The 22,834-nt window shown below is 35.5% G+C and overlaps 1 protein-coding gene across 9 annotated transcripts; it reads left to right on the top strand.

Moving 5' to 3' along the window:
* The first annotated feature begins 279 nt into the window (after positions 1 to 279).
* Positions 280 to 21,195, top strand: LOC149565141 (LYR motif protein). 9 transcript variants are annotated; one of them, XR_016362004.1, is made up of 4 exons: positions 280 to 1,530; positions 4,360 to 4,514; positions 4,827 to 4,914; positions 19,717 to 21,195. XR_016362004.1 is itself a non-coding variant. In XM_089818686.1 (3 exons), the coding sequence occupies exons 1-2, from the start codon at positions 579 to 581 to the stop codon at positions 4,491 to 4,493; spliced, it is 1,086 nt and encodes a 361-aa protein (XP_089674812.1). In that variant the 5' UTR covers positions 280 to 578; the 3' UTR covers positions 4,494 to 4,514; positions 4,827 to 5,295. The 9 variants fall into 9 exon arrangements, 2 of the variants coding, with proteins under 2 accessions (XP_089674812.1, XP_089674814.1); XR_016362001.1 differs by lacking the exon at positions 19,717 to 21,195 and adding an exon at positions 16,895 to 18,674; XR_016362005.1 differs by lacking the exon at positions 19,717 to 21,195 and adding an exon at positions 16,895 to 18,674 and having other exon boundaries at positions 4,824 to 4,914.
* Positions 21,196 to 22,834: the final 1,639 nt, after the last annotated feature.

Below are 22,834 nucleotides of genomic sequence, written 5' to 3'. Positions count from 1 at the left end.
TATTATAATAATACAAATTTGTTTTCACTACTACATTGTGATAAATGAATGAAATTATAAAATTAAATAAATTAATTTCAGTTCATACTCCAATCTCTATGGATTGCAGTCCGAGCTCTTTGGTGTTAATCTACACTACACACGATTGGGAAATTTTAGTACTATTGGGAACGGGAAAATCTCTTGCCCGGGAAAAGTCCCCATGCCGGAAAGTCCATTAACGACCAAACTTCGTTGAATTTCTTAGATGGTCGGTATACAAGCCGTAAAGCTTTGTTGATGGACATACGGATATTTGGGTTCGGATAGAGAGCTAAATTCGAGTGAAACTTGCAGCTTTGGGTTTTCCATTGAACGAAAACAGGAGCTTAGTTCTCTTATCATTAATGTGTTGAATGTAAACCCATCTGCGTATTTATGATCCGCCCTGGTGAGATTGCATCGGCAGCGAATTAGACGTCTTATTTAAGAGTCCTGATACAATTGGAATACTTTGAAGGGGGCGTTAAGGCGTACATCAATTTGTATTTGTTCATAGGGAGTACTGCAACGGACATCTAAGCATGTAGAGCATTTTGATGGTCTTTCTGAGCCCAGAAGACATGACCCAAAACGGCCTTTCACATTATACCTTGGATTCCTGCACTTTGCAGCTCAATAATTGGAAGCCGTTCTTGTCCTCAGCGGAATACCCAAATTCGGTGTCAGAAGCAGCAGCGGTGGCCTGTTCTGATTCATTGTTGAAGCAGAAGCCCATTTATCTGAATGGATTAATGGAAATCTTAGGTGCGAAATCAGAGAATCAGGTGCATGTAGCCACTGGTGGCTCTGTAAAGAAACAATGCTTATCTGACAGAGGATCCCGGAGGAATCTTTGTGATTTTCTTGATATGAACAAGCTGAGTTTGTTAGAGGATGACAGCAAAAGCCCACAGAGCAAACCTCTCCGGATCGAAAAAACAAGTACAATTGATAGGATTTACCATCGATCAATACCCCTAATGCCATGCGCTCATATGGCTAGAAAGAGGAGGAGAAGAGGATCCAGGTCTGGGTCCGGTAGGAGTAGTGATATAAGCAGGAACAGGATCAATGGGTCTGATCCGCCAACAAGATGTGCTTCTGCAACCTATGCTACTTGCTCAGATTTCCCAATTGCTGGAACTGATTCAAGTGGGGAGCTGTTCTACAATGGAGATTGCAATTGGGGGTCTGACATAATTATTCCCATGAGTGAAGTGAGAAACTACACGAAAAGAGAAGGGAAGGATGTTGGAGGAGAGCCTTTATTCTCGTGGCAGGGTATTGATATTCAGAGCAATGAATCTGGTTATGGGAGTGAACCTGGATATAGAGGGGATGGAGAATTTGGGTATGGTGAAGATGGGGCTGGTGATGAATTGGATGAGGAGGAAGATGACGGCCGGATAACATTTTGGGACAATTTAGTTGTATGTGATTCCGTACTGGGAAATGTTGAGCAGCCAAATTTTGACATGTCTGAGGGCGATGATCGATCAGTTCTTGAAGGTACTAATTTTTGAATTTTATGCCCTTTAAAGCAAACCTGGCTGAAGGGTCTAGTGTCTATTTAGATAATATATTTTTCCAAAAATTGTCACACTTTTTAATTGGTCCACGCATTTGAGCATAATATTGTTGAAGTTACGAAGTAAATAGAAAATTTGCCTCATCCTTACTTCATATAAATTACATCCATTGTGAATTCTCTGTTCCCATGAAGTATATGAGCAAATTCATTAATGTGAGTTGGTTCTTAGTTGATTCAGAGTTCAAGTTCTCTCATTTTTGGCAATGATTATAAACCAGAGACAAGTACGTATTAGTGCTATTTGAGGCCTTATAAATTCTCTAAGATCGTGTCTCTGTGAGGAACAAAATTGACTACTTGTTATTAGTCATGTTAGAAGCAATTTTACTCATCAATTACTGATATAAGTAGGAGTATTTGCTGTGAAATTCCAAGGCTATACTGTTACCCTTCTTCTGATGTGGAAAAACTGACTGTGCTTCAGTTCGGAAGACAAGCACTCCACTGGCCTCTGATATGTCTGCTGCATCGGATCCCTTGTTCAATGTGCCAGAAGTTCCTCCTTTGTATGTTGAGTACCCATTTTGGAGTGGAAGGTTTCAATTTAAAGTGGTTTTTGATTTACAACTTATCATTCGATGTACTAAGAGTAATGCATAAATTTTGCATAACCGAACCAACAAAATTGACTAGTTTCTTCACATGCTCTTTCTTTCTTATTCAACTGTATCCAACATGCATTTGAAGCTTTCAGTCCCCTTGCTCAATGAGTCAAAATCCTCTTCTTTGTTAGCTCAGTCTGGAGTGCAAGGCTTCAATAATCACACACAACATTCTTTCTGATGGACAGATGTTTTGTTCCTTACATGGTGAGCAAAGCTCCTTTTCTGAGGTACAATTGTGTTTGATTTTTTATATCAACTCGCCATCTCCACGTGCAATGCTAGATAAAATAGGATTACTGAAAATATTTGATCAATGCTGGGTTAGGAACTATTTTGTACATAAATAGTGAGTTTGTGTGCATCGAACATGTAACTCACCTTAAATATTTCCATTTGGCTGTGTACCTATGCTAAACACGGCCTTGTCAATTTTACTCATCAACTATTGATATCTGGAGTATTTGCTGTGAAATTCAAAGATTATAAGAACTGTTACCTTTCTTCTGATATGGAAACACCAACTATGCTTCTTTTTGGAAGACAAGTATTGCACCGGCCTCTGATATATTTGAAGCTATCAGTTCCCTCACTTGATGTGTTCAAATCCCTTCCTTTGTATACAGAGTACTCAATTTAGAATGGAAGGCTTCAATCATGGTTTTAACTTTTCGATAAATCAACAAGTTTGTTCGCCTGCATTGTTCTTTCTTATTCCACTAGCTTTGACGGGCATTTTAAGATTTCAGACCCCTTGTTCAATGAGTCCGAATCCTCTTGTTTGTAAACCCAATTTAGAGTGTAGGCCTTTTCAAATATGCTTATTGATATAGATTTGATAATTTGATATAACCAAATTTTGCAAAAACTGAACCTAAAAGTTGTAATTTAATTGGTATGCTTAATGTAATAATCTTTCTGATAGACATATGTTTTGTTTCCATTCGTTTTATGCTCCTTTCCTGGCAAGCAAAGCTCCTTTTCTAGGTACCATTGCATTCATATTTTTATATCTGAAACACACTATCTGCACATGTTCGGCTAGGGAGAACAGGATAATTGAAAACATTTAACCAATGCTGGTGTTAGGAATTATTTTGTGTATAACTAGTTAGTATGTGTGCATTGAACACTTATCCTACCTTTTATATTTCTCATTTAGCTAATTAGTCATCCTACAGAAGGCCTTTTCATGAAGTACTCCTAGATCATTTTTACTCATCAACTATTGATATAAATAGGAGTATTTTCTGTGAATTCCAAGGTCACCCTTTCATATGGAAAAGATTACCGTACTTCTGTTTGAAAGACACATATTCTACCGGATCTGAGGCTATCAGATCCCTTGCTCAATGTGTCAGAACCCCTGCCTTTGTATACTGAGTGCTCTATTTAGAGTGGAAGGATGGCTTCAATTCAAAATGATTTTTTGGCATACAATGTATCTTTTGATGTACTGAGAGCAATCCACAAGTTTTGCACAAACCAAACCTGCAAGTTTTGAATTAACTAGTTTGTTCACATGCATTGTTCTTTCTTATTCCAGTGGTGCTGGCAGTCTTTCGAAGATTTCATACCCCTTGCCAATGAGTCAGAAACCTCTTCTTTGTGCACTCAACTAAAAGTGCTGAAATTTAATTTGAAATGCTTTTGATCTACAGTTGATTATTTAATGTAGCACAATTTGCATAAACTGAACCTACAAGCTATAAATTAGTTGGTAGTTGATATGCAATAATCTTTCTGATAGATGGATGTTTGTCCCATTCATTTTATTGTCCTTTAGTGATGATCGAAGCTCTTTTTCTCAGGTATAATTATATTCAGATTTCTATATCTGAAACTCAGTGTCTGCAATTTGCCTGTTAGGGAAAATAGGATAATTGAAAATGTTTGTTCAGTGCTGGCATTTGGAACTATTTTGTGTATAAATAGTGTGTATTGGTGCGTTGAACACATAACCTAACTATTTCCCATTTGTCTTAGTCATGCTAGACCTTTTTAATGAAATAATTATTTCGTATTCGGCTAAGTAATCATCTCATGAGGTGTTATTTATGAAATGAGTACTGCTAACTATTTTGTTTCATTGGACTTATAATAGTTTTGGACATGATTGATTATCTTATAATTTTGAGTTTGCAGATCACATGCAGCTGGTTTGTAAAAATGCTTTACAAGATCAGAGATTGCATCATAGATTCAGACGTAGAAGGCAGGATTGCAGAATGATGGAGTCAAATGATAGCAGGGATTTATTTGCTGCTCAAAATAATTAACTGGGAATTGCAGCATCCAAGGTATGCATACACAATATTTTTCTCAGTTATTCATTAGCAACAAAATACTGGGCATCTGGTCAAGCTATTCTCACAACATCTTTGATCTCTATATATTTTGAACTAATGTCTAGGAATTGTTTATCTCGAGACATGGTCAAACTTTCAAAGAACTTGAGTCTTGTTTGTCTTCAATGCCAGAGATGTTTACTAAATTTTGATAGTTGATGGTGATTAGGATGTTTTTATACTTGTATTGAAGCTTTGAAATATTCAGGATTTTTGTTCCAGATGTCTATATAGATATCTTATATAGTTTTCTGTTTTCAGCAGGTTTCGACTAGGACATAACTCGTATAAACAATCTTATAGGGGGCGTGTGCAATTTATGCTGTGTGCAAGAAAGAATAATTATCGGCAGGTGTGCATGTGCCTAGCAGTAAAAACTTTGTACATGTAAACTATTGATTCTTATACAATTTGTTGAAATCTATTATGCTAATTTGTAATATGTTTGGTTAATGGAGATGTTGAGATTGAACAAAACCAGTAATCCATAGCCAGAAATTAGTGGTTCAATGCATTTAGTCTCATTTTTATGAGTGTACATTGAAGTTTCTTTTAGTGTCTTACGTATTTTGTGCAGTGAAAGGAAATTATAGAACCGACAACTATGATGTGACATTTCACATTTGTATCTTTAGTCCAGATATTTAGGCCCAGAGATCATGACTGGACACGTCTTTATTTCACGGTCAACACATTTTTATAATATATATGGTGAACCTTTACCAATTTTGTAGGTTGCTGCCTAATGTACTCCTACTTATCTGTAATTGTATGTGAACTTTTCTTGCACAGTTTTGGAAGCCTGCAAATGAGTCGGAATTCATTGACATACAGATATCCAGCATGAATACAGTTCAGAACTTCAAACATGCAAGAGATGCACTTATATAACATAGCATAATTACTTAGTATGAAAATTTGGACATTTTTTACATGCAAACCATCATTCACACGGGTATGGTTTATAAGGAGCATGGATGATCAGGAGAAGATGGGTATAATTATTTTAACAAGAAGCATCTCCTGTGGCTTTGACACTTTGAACTATCAGAAGCCAGATTGTTTGTTAAATTTTTTAACTTAACCGGGCTTGATTTTACAAATTGCGACAAACTAGGTTTGATAAGAGATAGTGGATTTTATGTAAATCTAATGTTCATCATACATCATTCCTTGATCAAGTTGTTGTATTATCCTCAGACTATGTCTGGCAACAACTGGAATCCAAATACAGTAGAATTCCATTTACACAGCATTATAAAGCATAAGCAGAATTCAATTACCTAGGTTTGAAATGGGAAAGACCTGGAAATAATTTAGGAACTAAATAACAATATATTTATTGTAAAGATAAAGAAAAAAACTAATTTAGATTAAAACAGACTTTATACAGTATAAAGAAAAATGGTGATATTAAAAATCATATAGTACTTTTAAGAACTTTATTGTACTTTTACCTAAAGAGGGTTTATGTACTTAATAGAAAAAACTATTTTATTGCCATATACGTAATGTAGGGATACAATACTATGGATTTAGGTGGGTGGAGATGCCAACATTTGGCACAACCCCTTAGTGATAATTTATCATGAACTATATTAGGCAATTCAGAGGCCTACATGAGTATAGTAGTCTAGCCCTTCATTGTGTTATTAAGATGTCTATTAAGAAGTGAATATTGTTGTAAACACAGGTGTGGAGTATGATATTGTGTTTCGGATGTCTTGGAGATATAGTTTGAAGTGTCTTCTTTCATAAGGAGTATTATACAATTTTATTCTACCTCAAAGGTTTTTTCTTCCTGCATATATTGGGATATTGGAGATTCTTGGCCCACAGATATCTCCCGTGTGGCATATGATCTCTCTTCTATATTGTTTTATTGGAAAAGTTCTATGCACAGATCTTACCAAGTTAATTCAAGCCAAAGATATGATTTGGACAAAGGTGAGGATGAAACAGTAAATTTTTTAGATTTGCTTATATCTTCCAAACAACTGCAAATATTCTTGCAAATTTTTACTTAAGTGAGACGATCAGATAGGAAAGTTATAATCTAAAATTTAGCTTTTGATCATCAATATTGAGTGAATAATTGCTTTTTTGATGATTTTTTCATGATTTTGGCCTCCAAGCCACAAACCAGGGATTTTTTAGTTTTTCTTTTAGCATTTTTGGAAAGCTTACAAAGATGGGCTATTATTTGTAATTTTGATTTTGAGGTTGAAAACATTACCAAATGATTTCGTCAATGTTGGCCACACAAAAGAAATTATGAAACTCTAATTTCAATGCAAATTTTCTGTATTGATGGATGTGCTAATTGTTTAGAATGGTGGTAACTTCACATAAAAAAAGTTCATTCTAGATCTAGATTCTCAATCTTCTATTTGTTTGTCACTTTAGTTTTCAGCTCATAAATGGACCTACAGGCTACTTGCAAGTAACTGTTCTTAAAACAGAATGCAAGGAGTCTTCTTAGACAGGCCCAAGAGAAGAAGAGTACGAAGTGAAAAGAGGAGGAGAAGAGGACAACGATGAGAAGATTAAATATAAAATTGTATGCATTTTAGCGCCAAGGAAGGAAGATTTAATCCTTCAATTTCATAGATGTATCCAAAAGGAAAAGGTTACTGTCTCTATAAACCCTAGTAGCAGGTATAACTTCATTGACATGGAATCTCTCAAGCAAATATAGGTACAAGCAAAGAAAATCAAAGATATTCTAATAGAGGATAAGGATATTCAAATTTTTGAAGACTTGAATCTTTCAATGGATAAATATGTTTTGCATTCAAACATTTATGCTTCGTACATGTATGGGACGGATATTACTCTTGGTTCCCCTTGGATAGAATCTTTGGAATTAGTAAACATTAATGTGTATAACTGTAATGTACCCTTTTTGAAATAGGGTTTAATATTAAATAATAATTATAAAATTAAAATATAAAAATAAATAATAGTAAAATATGATTTCAAGTTAATTAATTTTAATGAAGGTCAAGAAATATAGAATGAAGAGTTGTGATTCCCTCAAAGAGCAAAAATGATGAAGGATTGCGACTCTTCCAAAGGGTGGCAACTATGGAACGTTGTGACTTGTTCGTAGGGTACAAATGATGAAGGGTTGTGACACTTTCAGAGGGTGGTAATTGTTAAAGGTTGTGACTCATAAATATGTGTTACTCTCCCTCACGTTGGAGGATATAAAAGGGGTGAATATTTCCTTTGAGGGCATTTGAGGAAAATCAATGTGGGGACTAATATATATTATTCTCAAAGGCAACAATGAAAAGTGTTGACTTAACTCTTATGAAGGGTGGTGTGATCCTTCCACCAATAAAAGGACAATTCATTCCAGGCATTGAAAGTTGTTGAAATTTATCAGACTTTACTTCTGAGTGAGTGACTCTTAATTCCTTGTTTGAATACCCTTATTTAAATCCTTTCACAAAATCTGATGGTGCAGTGATAGATATATAACTGAGAACCTATTGAATTTTAGAATGATAAAGGGTTGTGACACTTTCAGAGGGTGGTAATTGTGAAAGGTTGTGACTGTCATAAATATGTGTTACTCTCCCTCAAGTTGGAGGATATAAAAGGGGTGAATATTTCCTTTGAGGGCATTTGAGGAAAATCAATGTGGGGACTAATATATAATATTCTCAAAGGCAACAATGAAAACTGTCGATTGAACTCTTATGAATGGTGGTGTGATCGTTCCACCAATGAAAGGAGGATTCATTCCAGGCATTGGAAGTTGTTGAAATTTATAAGACTTTACTTCTGAGTGAGTGACTCTTAATTCCTTGTTTGAATACTCTTATTTAAATCCTTTCACAAAATCTGATGGTGCAGTGATAGATATATAACTGAGAACCTATTGAATTTTAGAATGATAGATTCAAACAGAAACTTGAGACCAATATATATATATATATATATATATATATATATATATGTAATATCATCTGTGAAATGAATTAGATCAATCTGAATAATAACTGCAAATATAATAGAAAACTTGAATGATCAATTGGTGTAAATGCTGGAGGATTGATTGCTGCAGATATGGAAGACTGATGGAATATATGTGTTCAATAATCTGTAACAATTGGTGGGCGTGGATAAGTATGACCACGGGGAGCCATGTCCCTGATGGGAAATGACTCCACTGTGGTGTCACGTCCCATTGGGTACGTGGCTCTTGGTGATTAGACATCGATCAAACCATTAATTAGTTGGTCAACTTAGTCATAAATGAAGTAGTCGGTCAGACTAGTATTTAGCCAGTCGATTTGTATTGTTATAATATGAATTGTATTATATATATCTATATATACACACATATATACACATATAATTTTACTCTAATATATTATACATCAAAAAAATAACAATATAATTATATTGAAAACATTTATGATAATATATTACATAAATATATTTATATTTTGAACAATAATTTTTCATCCTAAATAAACTAACACATCAACACTCAATCTTAGTTTAGAAGGATAAACACATATGAATAAATAAAACACCATTGGTTATATTAGAAATCATACATCGGGGAAATCTTTGATTAGGAGATTTCCGTTATATAATATCATATGGGCATTGGCCTATTAGAATGTCAACATGACTTTCACCAAATACACTTTTGATGTATATCCACCAAGTACTCAATGTGGTAATGGCCTTTCAGAATATCAAGGCAAGATATTCACCAAATACCGATCATATATCTATGCAAACAACTTATAGATAGTCAATTTAATGACATCTTAGTTGTTGATTTGCAAGATAAAGCCTTTCATGATCTATTTCAACATTTACATAAAACGTATATCATGATTTAAGTTATTTTAAGATCATCACCTTCCAATACATTTTGCAAATACAAGTGAAAATCATTTGGAAGTCGTCACTTCCTCATGATGCACACATGGGGCAGGTTCATACATGCATGACATAACAGGTTCATATAAAGTCACCACAAATACTATCATGTGGTGTTGTTATGACATCCACCACGAACCATATCAGAGAATAAGGTTTTCACCTCAAACTTATCTCTCATAGACAAGAATGTAATACAAAGGATTGAAAATTCTCGTTCACGAAGAAGCACTAACCTTTTGACCTCCTTGTCAAGGTTACTAAGAAAGTGTCAAAACTCCCTCTGAGTCTGATATCAACTTTTCTAACCTCTTAGTACAAAGTATTCTCCTATGAAGTGTTAGACTCCTTGTAAATTTGTTATTGTCCTTCTCCTAGCAACAAGTCTTGTCAAGCTTCCCTAGTTCAATAGGTACCTTGATAGCATAAGGCCTTCTAGCTTACATATATGAAACCTTATCCCATGGATCATAGTCCTTTAACTACTATAGTTTCTGATCATTGGAGATCCATCTTGACATAGTCTACTCCTCTGAATCAATACAAATAAGATCATCAAAAGTTTTACTGAAACATATTTTCTATCTGCTCCCTCTCTTTGTTCAAGGTTGCCTCTAATGAACTGTCAGACTCCTTAATATAGAAGGATACTTCATAGTCTTAATCATCAAGGATATTCCTTTGAGAGCTTCACTTTATCTAGCATGATCATCAAATGACTAATGAATCCTAAATTTAAAACCACTTTGGAACTACTGTCATAAGATTGAGTCCTGCACAATATTTGCTAGCATGCCTAGTTTATCAATCTTCTTTTCCTGCAAGAATACCCTTGAAGACAAAGGAAGAGATCAAGGAAAATGGGAATGGAACATTGGTCATTATTCCCCACCACAATGTAAAATTCCCACTCTTATGTATTTGAAATTTTGAACAGTTCTGCATCACATCAAATACGGAAAACTAATTTCTGTTCTTCTTTTTCTTACTCTCACCAAATACTTTAAGTTACAACTGCTAATGCTATGGATGTCCACATGAGTTTAATAGTGAATTTTGAAACCTTAACTTGAAAGCTTCATTTTGAGTTCACAGTCTGCCCAAATCAGAGCTTCACTTTGAGAACAGTCTTCGTGATATATTGTATGATGAGATTCATGTCATTTGATATGTGTGTGCTTCTTCACAAGAAATCATATATATTCTAAAAATAAATAAGGTGCAAATTTACTTAATTTGATAATATTCATAATATCATCAATCTATTAATAATCATATCCTCTTTATATGAAACATTTCTTACAACCAAAGATAACACCACTTCATAATTAATATTTGTAGTGCTCTTATTATCATAAACTTAGATGATAAATCTTCCTTTCTTTATTAATATCACGATTTCTAATTGTACACTTATTTATTGCTGATTTATAGTTTTCTTATAATCTGAAAGTTCCTTGTTTACCACAGGCAATGACTCAAACTCGTTGCCATCATAACCATAGATGATTAACACTTATCATCTCCCCCAAGCCGGTGAGCACTGATGCTTCTCTATAAAGCGGATTGTATGTTCGCTTGTGCATAAGATCTCGGTCCATCACTGCATCTTCAAGCAATAGCTAGTGCATACATAGTCCTTGCCCATTTCCCCTATGCATTCAAAAGAAATGAAAACGACTTGTTCTATAAGTCTCTGACACTATAGCAATAGCTAGTGTTGTTTTGACATTCTTGGACCTTTAAATTATTGATTTGTTAATCCTTTGTGCTTAATGATTTGGGTTGAGACTGTCGTTGAATCTCTGAGAGCTACAAGTCAAAATTGGATGTCATGCCTGTTGTCATTGAGTTTAATTGATCTCAAATGCAGATCGGGTTGCTAAGAATGGCAACAGAAAAAAACCATTGTCTTTGCCTGATCAGAATCAACATCACTTCCCTGGAATTCAATCAATGACAATCAATGAGGAAAAGTTTATTTGGAGTGAAGGTCGCTAATGAGACTGGGGTGTCTTGCTTGGACACGATCAGGCTATTGAATCAATTAGCAGATCGATTGTCTTGCTTGGAGTGCTTGATTGAATGAGAGGTACCCATGTGAATCTGCAAAGGTTTGACTCTATTATGGACCAAGATCTTCTTAGTGGGCCTGAGCTCCAATATGTGTATTGTCCTATAAATCTCAGTCTGCAAAGGTGATCTTTCTGGTTGATTTCCAAATGTCATCGATTGAGTCTGACAACAATGTTTTAGATGTATGATCTGCTTGGGGATGCTTTCACCAATGTCTAATGTTGAGGACTATGTGCCAAATATGGATTGACAATGAGTATGCAGTATGTGTGTGAAGCCTCTGGCTTGTGTGGCAAGGGCTAATGGTGGGCTGCTGGTGTGTGAAATGTTGGAGTGGGGTGGGTATGGAGAACCCTGAGGTAACAATCTTTTCAAGTTTGAGCCTCTAAATGCAATTCGATAAGCCCAGAAGAGAGAATGGGTGTAACCCTTATCTGGCCACAAGATATATCTGCTTCCAACGAGAGAAGATCAAACCATGACTCTTCAAAGGGAGCACCAAATTGCTTGATTTAACCTGGCTCTGATACCATGTTGAAATTTATCAGACTTCTGAGTGAGTGACTCTTAATTCCTTGTTTGAATACTCTTATTTAAATCCTTTTACAAAATCTGATGGTGCAGTCATAGATATATAACTGAGAACCTATTGAACTTTAGAATGATGAAGTCAAACAGAAACCTGAGACCAATATATATATAATATCATCTGAAATGAATTAGATCAATCTGAATAATAACTGCAAATGTAATAAAAAACTTGAATGATCAATCGTTGTAAATGCTGGAGGATTGATAGATCAATCGCTGCAGATATGGAAGACTGATGAAATATATATGTTCAATAATCTGCAACAATCGGTGGGCGTGGATAAGTATGACCACAGGGAGCCATGTCCCCGATGGGAAATGACTCCACCATGGAGTCATGCCCCATCAGGTATGTGGCTTTCCGTGATTAGAAAGTCTAAGTACTTTCCTCAAAACTCAAATGTTGACCAAACCATTAATTAGTTAGTCAACTTAGTCATAAATGAAGTAGTCAGTCAGACTAGTATTTAGCCAGTCGATTTGTATTGTTATAATATGAACTGTAAAATTATACACACACACACACGCACACACACATATATATACATATAAAATTTTACTCTAATATATTATACATCAAAAAAATAACAATATAATTATATTGAAAACATTTATGATAATATATTACATAAATATATTTATGTTTTCAACAGTAATTTTTCATCCTGAATAAACTAACACATTAACAGAAGTGATACATTGTTCTGTGAATCAAGGGATAAAGGATCAGTATTCAATCAGCAATCGACTCTTTAAAGGGCAGATCAGAGTATATGGCATGAATGGATCATTCAGGAACTAATTATATTCAGCAGGTTATATAATCAGCAATCGAACATATTCAACAATTCTTTACATCTGCCAACCAATTATCAAAAAGTATAAGAGTGGGTCAGCACCAATGCCCAGAAAGGACTAAGGGTGATTCATAAGATTGTTCAGCACTTAAACCAAAGATTTTATCTGCAGATTGGCAGACTGATATTATATCAGATCTGCCATTTTCAGTGTCCATTCTAAGGGTGAGGTGTAAGAGGGGGTAAAGGGGTCATGTAAGGAGGGCAAGAGAGCACTAGCATCATGTAAGGAGACCAAAAGAGCACTGGCATTTGAATTAGAAACCCCCTTATGGCCTCAGCCCGATTCCACAAGGTGACATGTGCCTTTGGGAGGATGAGACATTGATAGGGAGAGCGGGTACATGCCAACTACTAAGTAAGAAAAGAGGAGGGCTCTAAAATACATTCGCTCTTGGCTTAGTGTAGAAATAGCTTTAAGTGGACCTATCATGTTTCTCCCTCCAATCTTTAATATGCTTGCATAATGTTATTGATAGTACATGATTATGATGTGATCTTATCTAGCCCTAATCATTGAATAGATATATATTTGTATATGTTGTTTATGTTATGGTTGCAGTATTCAAATTCAGGGTCACAATATCTAAAGATTATTTACTACATGGTAAGATGTAGCCCTAACCCTATGTTGTTGCAGTTGTGATCTTATGACGAATTTTAGGGCAAATTAGAAAGGGGACATCAGAAACAGTATCAAATTATTGATTCTGCCATCCCATAGGATAAAGTTGAATCAATAAATGCATTCTAGCCAATAAATAGGGTGTATTTGCATTTTGTGCTTGCATATAATCATGTGCAGACTTAATGTGCTCCGTGTCTTCATACATTGATGTGTATACTTTATGTTTGGCTTTATATTTTTAGAATATGAGGATATCTAGAGTGAATTAAAAAGATATGAATTTAGTACATTTGGGGTCATCGATGTGAGCCGTGTTGTGCAAATGTTGGGTCAATCTAATTTAATTTGATGGTATTACAAGATGGACTTGTGCCTTCTGTTAGACTGATGGTAGAAAACTCACCTTAAAAATTGCAGACCTGGCAAGTTATCAATGCCTTGTTTAATATTAGAGTTGTGTGGCAAAACTACTCACATTGTAAGATTCAGATAAAAAATGGCATTGCTTGAGGATGAGCAATTCTGGGAAAGGAGGACCATAATATTCACTTTCTAAGATAGGATTTAATATGAAATAAAAATAACAGTAAAATATTAAAAAAAATAATAATGAAGTAAAATGCAAGTGAATTAAGTTTAAGGAAAGGTCAAGAGATATGCAATGAAGAGATGTGACTCCCTCAATATAAGATATACAAGGGAGGATATGGAGGAAGGAAGATGGGAACATAGGAGCTAAAGAAGGATTAATGGAAGAAGAAAGGAATGGAAAGAAAATAAATGAGTGACTCTTTCAAGGGTAGAAATGATGAAGGGTTGTATCTCTTTCAATTTTCAAAGGGTTGTGATTCTCTTGAAGAGCAGTAATGATGAAGGGTTGTGACTCTTCCAAAGTGTGGCAATTATGGAAGGTTGTGACTATCTCGAAAAGTTGTGATGATTATGAAGAGGCGCGACTCTCCCTCACATTGGAGGATATAAAGTGGGGAAGATTTAATTTGAGGACATCTAAGGGAGATCAATTTGGGGAATAATATACTATTCTCAAAGGTAGCAATGAAAAGTAGTGATCTAATGTCCAAGGGGTTTAGCTTAGTTGGTTGAAGCGAGGAGTTCTCATTGTGGAGAATCTGGTTCAAATCCCAAGAGCGACATCCTTTTGGAATTCTAAGTTGCGACTCTTGGTCTTCCAATTGTTGTTTCTAATGTGGTTGCCTTTAAGGAGCTCAAATAAGCATGTAAGTCTCATGTTGTTGCTCAAATGAGCATAAGTTTTGTAAATGATCTTCAATAAAAAAAATGATACCCAATCCTTATGAAGGATGGTGATCCTTTCACCAATAAAGTATAAAGGAAGATTCATTCCAAGCATTGGAAGGGATACATTGTGCAGTGAATCAAGGGATAAACAATTATTTCTCAATTAGGAACTGATACTTATTAAAGGGTATATTAAAGTATAAGGCATGAACACTCATTCAAGCAATTAAATATATTCAATGGGTTATAGAATCAGCAATCAAACATATTCAGCAGTCCTTTACATCTGCCAAGAAGTATAAGAGCAGGTCAGCTCCAGCGGTCAAAATGGACTATGGGCAATTCATAAGATTGATCATTACTTAGACACAATAATTTATCTGCAGATCAGCAGACTGATATTATTTCACATCTGCCATTTTAAGCATCAATCCTATTTACAAGAAGGGTGAGGTGTAAGAGGGTCATGTAAGGAGGCCAAGAAAGCACTTGCATTATGTAAAGAGGGCAAGAGAGAACTTACATTATGTAAAGAGGGCAAGAGAGAACTTACATCATGTAAGGAGACTAAAAAGGGCACTTACATAGGATCGAGAAACCCCCTTATGTGTTTTTGATAGGAGACATTGACAGGGAAAGATGGCACAGGAAAATCACTAAGCAAGTAAAGAGGAGGGCCGATATACATCCACTCTTCGGCTTAGTGTAGAGATGGCTTTGGGTGGATCTATCATGTTCGTTCTCTAATCTTTTGTAATATACTATACGGATGTATGGCCAACAATTACACCCCTACAATATTTTGTGTGACCAAGTCACCCCGCACATCACCTCCATATGGTGATATCTTTGAACAGTATCCAGTCACTCCCACATGGAAAGTCTCTGTACAGTACAGCACATCACCATCCATATGGTGATATCTTTGAACAGTATCCAGTCACTCCCACATGGAAAGTCTCTGTACAGTACCATGCCACTCCTATGCTTGTATGAGAAGACCTCCACACCATACCACACTATCTCTTTATGGTGAGTTTCCAGTACGAGTGTACGACACACATGCACATGGAAATGTTTTTCTTCACACTGCATGACCAGGACGCTTCGCTCATTGCATGCCACACTTTGCATATCACCCACACACTCTGTAAGCTACCCACATGCTCTGCCTCCATCGTACTTACTAGTTGCCACACAACCACGTGAGCACACAGATTAACTCTCGGAGTGCGCAATGACAACACGAACGAATCTTCCTCTAATTTCAGAATCACACATTGAAAAACTTGCTATACCAAAAAATATTACTGATGCAATAATGAATGGCTGCAAATTGGATATTGTACTTCCAGATCTGAGATATGTATTTGATGAAGTTCAACGATACAAATTTGTCTCCAAGAATACTTGACAGATTTAGCATTCAAGTACAAGGTGAAATATCTGAGATGACATTTCCAATGACAGACTAGGGTGACTCCTAACCACCGAAAATGCAATTACAGAATAGAGAGGGTCTTGCACCTTTGAAACTGCATACAAACAAAATTGAAAAATTCCAACTAGAATTGCAATTACATAGACAAAATACAACTTCACACAATGCCTTCCAACAATGCCAACCACGACCTTATAAAGAGCTCCAGGAAGTATTTAGAAGGTTACATAGGCCGATATTCTTTATTTGTCATTTTATTACTTGGACACCTTTTATTTATTTATTAATTAAATAGATCCTTGTGACATTCTTTAAATTTTGAAACCATCTAATTAATTATTTTGCTCCATTAATTTGGGGACATTACATCTTTAATATGCTTGAATAATGTTAGTGATAGTATATGATTATGATGTGATCTTGTTTAACCCTAATCGTTGAGTAGATATATATCTGTATATGTTGTTTATATTATGATTGTAGGATTCAATTCCAGGATCACAATATCTATAGGATTATTTATTTTGTAAGATGTAACCCTCACCCAAATTTGTTGCAATTGTGATTTTAGGGCGAATCCTAAGGCAAATGAGGAAGGGAACATCACAAAATTCAGACCAAAATGAAAACCCCATAATGAAGCACATAAAGCACATAATTCATAATGAAAACCAAAATTCAAGGAGAAAGTTCAAGAAAATATTGGAGAGTGCACTGGAGAATCAAGGGACAAACAAGAGGAGCCAAATATAAAGAAAAAGAGGAAGAATTTGTACCCCTTCTAGAGATAGCAAAAGGTACAATATATAGATAACCATATTGTTGTGAGAGGAAAAAGTTATGTAGGAAAATATAATAGAGGCATGATACTGCACAAAATCAGGAAGCCAATCGATATGGTTTTACATGGAATCAAAAGAGCAATTACAACAATTAGTGGCATATAGAAGTAATGGCTACTCATGGTAAAAAAGGCTGATATATTTTGATGAAGTATGGAATGAGATGGGTGAAGAAAAGTGTATGTCAAAGATGGATCTAGGTACTGTCAAGTTAAAATCACCAGGAAGATTAGCAATGGATGGTTGGATGATAGGACACGACATCGTATTTATAACTTGTACCGGTCCTACTATTTCACTGCTTTACATGTTTCAAGGACACATAGAATGCTATATGACATTTACGATTTAGGTACAAAAGGCTGATATTTTTTGATGAAGTATGGAATGAGATGGGTGAAGAAGAGTGCATGTCAAGGATGGATATGGTGAAAAAGGCTGATATATTTTGATGAAGTATGGAATGAGATGGGTGAAGGAAATTGTATGTAAAGGATGGATCTAGGTACCACAAGTTAAAATCACTAGGAAGATTACCAATGGATGGTTGGATGATAGGACATGACATCATATTTATAACTTGTACCAGTCCTACTATTTCACTGCTTCACATGTTTCAAGAATGCGTAGAATGCTATATGACATTATGATTTATATAGACAGACAGTGATGCCACATGTGGCACATAAGTCACAGTTATATTGGGTAATTATGAGGCCTACATGGGTTTAGTGGATTACTCTGCCATTATTTTATTGGGAGGTCTATGTAAAGAAGGCACATATCATTGCAAATTTGTAAGCATAGGTTAGGAGTATGATATTGTGTTTGGGATCTCTTTTGGAGATAAGTATGGAGCTGCTTGTTTTGTAAGGACTATTGTACGACATTACCATACTTAAAGGGTTTCTACAAATATTTGATATTTAGGGTATCTTGGTCCACAATGATGTTGTGTGCACTGTGGTGTATGATATCTCTTCTACAGTCTCTTATTGCCATTGTTATATCCATGGGTCTTACAGTTGGTTCAAACAAAATACCCCTTGGATTTAAGTCCAGCTCATCCGGGGGGGGGGGTGTGCAGCTAGGGTTCTACAAAACAGACCCAAATTTGCTTGGGTTTTCTTTCAAATGTACCCAGGTGAATCCAAATCCATTTTGCTGGACTGGAGCAGAAGCCACAACTTCTCCAGTTTATTTTCTCACAACATGGCTTCCAATCATCACAAAATTGAGTAAATAGAGGTTATGAACTTATGAGTAGTGCTTACTGTTGTTGAGATCTTGCTAAAAGTCAACAAAAAATGTGTTTACAGATTGATAAACATCATCATATCTCATGTCATTTATTTTGTCTAAAGATGACCATTAAATTGACAGCAAATGCAGCTATTGGCCCACAGGACACAGCTAGTGCTTTAACTGCAACTCAGAAATCATGTATGCCTTGCTTGTGCATTTTGATCCATTACAAGTTAATATGTTTAGCATCTTTTAGAATTTTAATTATGTCCTTGCTCTTTCTAATGTTCAATGCTAGAATGTTTTACGGCTAGGGATCATGGCAGGGAAGAAAATTGCTAAGATATCAATTAGAATTTTTTTTTAAATTTTTTTTTTTTTTTTTAAAACCCTAGCTTCTGCGGTGCTGCTGAAAGTTTCTACACTGGAGTTTTTCAAGTCCTATCTGTGCGTTTAGGGGCCAGGGCAAGACATTTGTATTTATAAGATTATTACCAATTAGTATTTATACATTTTGCAGGGCAAAGAGATTTTGGGAGTACCAGTGTATTTAAATACTAAACAATGAACATATCTCATGGCATTTGAGTTTGACAAATTGACACTGAAGTACTACTTTTAATTTTATGATGGTTTTGTTTTATATGCAATCTATGTAGTATTATGAACTTCTGTTTTTAGGCATCGAATGAATTATATTTTAATGGATGTTCCCAAAACAAATCCAAGCCCAAAAGTTTGTTGCCATATCATGCAACTGTAAGCCCATACCCAAACCTGAGCTGGTGACATAGATAAAATACATATGGCTGGTGCTATAACTGTAGGCTGTTTTGTTATGGTGCACAATGTAGTATTGTAGGCGCAGCCCTGTGTTTTAAAGTTTTTTCCTCCAAACTATCTTTAGAGCATAATATGAAATACTCTAACCCTATAGCAAAATGTTAAATCTGTCTTTGCTCTGTGACATGAGCCAAAATATATACGTACAGATTTTTTATAAAACTCCGAACATGACATGGCAAATGTGAGGAGTTGTGATTTCTCATGGTTAAGTTCTTTGATTGTGTAATGCTATGGAATTTATTCAAATGTACTCTCAACTACAACTGTATCATAATATGGAAGCAGCTTTATCTCCCTTTGGTTTTTGCCAAACCTGTTGATTACTTGATGCCAGCCTTAGCCTGCGAAGTTCCATGGTCAAATAATTTGAAATATTAGAGTAGAAGGAGATTCTGAATCCAATTGTTTCGCAAAAAATTAACTGCAAATCTGAAAGGAAAGTGTTTGATGAGTATGACAGGGTTGATGTAGGAGATTCTTCAATCTGTCCAAAATCAATAATATCTCTGCAATTCAGGAAGTGAAAATAATTGATGACTTCAAAAAAAGGCCCCTTTTCATCCATTTCTTTGAAAAAGAAGAAAGTTTCCCCTCTCAATGCGGCTTTCCTTTGCTGAGAAGCCATCTAAACTTTTCAGACCTCTGTTGGATAGCTGGATCATATAAATGTAACTCTGCTGTTTAACCTCCACATCGCCATCAGATGCATGCTTTCTCGGTTTTCAACCTGGGCAGTGAAGTAACATGTGGCCCACGTTGATGCTATACCACATTCTGGTGGACAAGATGGCTTTGAATTTGTGCTTTAAAAATCTACTTTTAAAAGATAGCTTCTGTTATATTACAAAAGTGAGGATGAGATTTGGTGTCAATTGAATGTGTGACTAGTGGGAGGAAGAAATTAAAGATAGTGCTTGCTGCAAAGTCAGCTATAGTGGTTTGCCATAAAAATTTAAATATAATAGCCCAGAATGGTTGGGAAATGCTGGAACAGAGTTTCAAAGCAAAGTGTGCAATCAGGGTATGAGTTGTGCGCTCTTTAACAGCAGAAACAAATTGTCAACTGAAAAAAAATGACAGGATAATTTGTAGGCATGCACCATGCAGAAAAAGGATGGTTTTTGTTTATGCTTTGTTACCAATTTTTTCTGCAAAATCCATGGATCTGGGCATGCTCAAACAAGGTTTGGATCCTGTGCAGCTTTCCATGGTCCTTCCAAATGGACCTGGATTTGGCTGGATCCATTGCACAGTGAACCTAGGGAATGTGGGTCCATTTTGCAGGTCCCAAACAGAACCTGGGACGAGGTTGTCTGAAAATGTCAGTTTTTTTTTCAATTTGTTGCTTTTATAATTTTGCTCCAATATTTTTTTTGCTCACAGCAATGTTGTAAATGGTAGTCAAGCTTGCTTTGGCCCACATTGGGCATGTCCTGAAGTAATGCAACAGTGTCATTCTTTGCCTCTAGACTGCTTTCTTTAATAATATATTACAATCAAGCAATGGTGCTGGACAAAGAGAGCAAATCCGGGGACTTGGAAGTCAAGGACAATGTAATAGACCCCTTCTCACTAATCAAAATATCTATGAAAATTGCATTGAGCTGGGTGGGATCTAGAGGCACCTTGGAAGTAGAAATTCATTAATCAATGGAAGACATGACTTGGAATTGTGTCATGGGTATACAAAATCTGGTTTGTGATGGAACACAAATTATTGCTGGAATCTCACTGGACCACAATGCAGTGGCAATTGCAGCGAGTTACAGGATCCTTCATCAGCTCCAGTGACCTGAACCGCCTTAGATAACATGGCACCGTCATGTCAATACCCTTTTACGTTCAGTGTTTTCCTAGTTTTATTATTATAATTATGTTATATTGAACAGTGACTATCTATTGTGATATTCAAGTTTGACTAACTGCCTTTGCAGTAGTATTATTGTTTTGGTGGTTTTATTCATTCTATTTTCTATTATATGCATGCTGTTTGGTTTCTAAATTTAATTCTTTTTCTTTGGCTGCAAAGATGTATATGTTTATGATTTTAAAACAAACCCAACCACTAATTTTCTTTTTGTTATACCAGCATATTCAAAGTGGTCAGTCAGTGTGCACCCATTTTAGTTAGAAATTGTGGCACCATGGCAAGGACATTATTATACCTCCACCAGGTTAAAGAGCTACAAGCATTGCGAACAGTAGGTCATAGTAATTTCCTTCGCAAAAGAAAATACGATAAAAGTGTTCTTGTGATATTGCTATCAGGATTTAACTGTCTAGTTTTTGAGTCAAACTCATTGACTCATATATCATGAGTAGTGATTCACACATGAATCCGTCTCTCATGAGAATAAATGGAACACTTAGCACAGAAAGAGGAGAAAATCTATTGAGGTTGGAATTCCCAAATCCACACTGGAGAGGAAGCAATTGAATCAAACAAAAATAAATTGAGTGAATAATGATTATAACGAGAGATCATCCGTATAAAGGAGACCAGAAACCCTAAAAGGTAAAACCTAGCTTGCATGATAATAATTAATAAAAGAATTGATTATCATATAAAGTTTAGCTTAAGTAGAATAGAGTTAATTAGAAAATATATAATTACTTTAACACCCCCCTTAAGGTAAACTTAGGGAGTAGCTAAAAACTTAGAAACTACTATAGAAAGTAGATTGAGTTCCGACAACAAAGCCTAATGAGATACCTAAGCACAACCAAATCTCTGAAAAAAGGAGAAATAGAGAAAACCACAATGGGAAAAAATCTACTCCAAGAAGAGATGGTAAGAACACTGAAAGAACAAGTGAAGGACTGAAGAAGTCTCTGAACTAGAGAATGTCCAAGAAGATGGGAACAAAAAAGGATGATAGATGTAGAACACCACTGAAGCATGTAGAAGCTGCAAAGCTCTATCGAAAAGTAACTGTTGATTTGAAGAACCACTAGTGAAATAACACTTGACCAGGTAGAGAAGACTTTAATTTGCACAAATGCTCTCAGAAGACACTAGTTGAGTTAGGAGGCACACAAAGACAAACAATTGAACTTGAAGATACACATGACACGAAATACCGAAGTTTGAAAAGCTGATCAATTGAACATGGAAGATTGCAACCAAAGTACTCAAAAAGTAACTAATGATTTGAAGAACCACCAATGAAATAGCACTTGACCAGGTAGAGAAGACTTTAATTTGCGCAAATGCTCTCAAAAGATACTAGTCGAATTAGGAGGCACACAAAGACAAACAATTGTGCTTGAAGATACATATGATACGAAATACCAAAGTCTGAAAAGTTGATCAATTGAACATGGAAGGTTGCAACCAAATAGGAACGAAAAGAAGAGTGTTTATATAGTAAATGACCCATCTCACTGAAATGCATAGGTACCCAATCATTGCATATATGTGTATTGAGGTGATCAATATTAGACACATGATGAGGCTAATGTCACAGAAGGGAAATTTACTGGACGAAGGAAGATGACAAACAAAGGCAAAACATCAAATCCCCATGACACTTTAATCAGAGTAGTGCATGTACAATAGGCACAAGATATAATGAATC

The sequence above is a fragment of the Cupressus sempervirens genome, chromosome 3 (genome assembly GCF_028749045.1).
Source record: "Cupressus sempervirens isolate cs-2001-9-10 chromosome 3, ASM2874904v1, whole genome shotgun sequence".
In the NCBI taxonomy this organism is placed as follows: domain Eukaryota; kingdom Viridiplantae; phylum Streptophyta; class Pinopsida; order Cupressales; family Cupressaceae; genus Cupressus; species Cupressus sempervirens.
The sequence above is the reverse complement of the archived record's forward strand: the minus strand, read 5'-3'. Positions and strand labels throughout refer to the sequence as shown.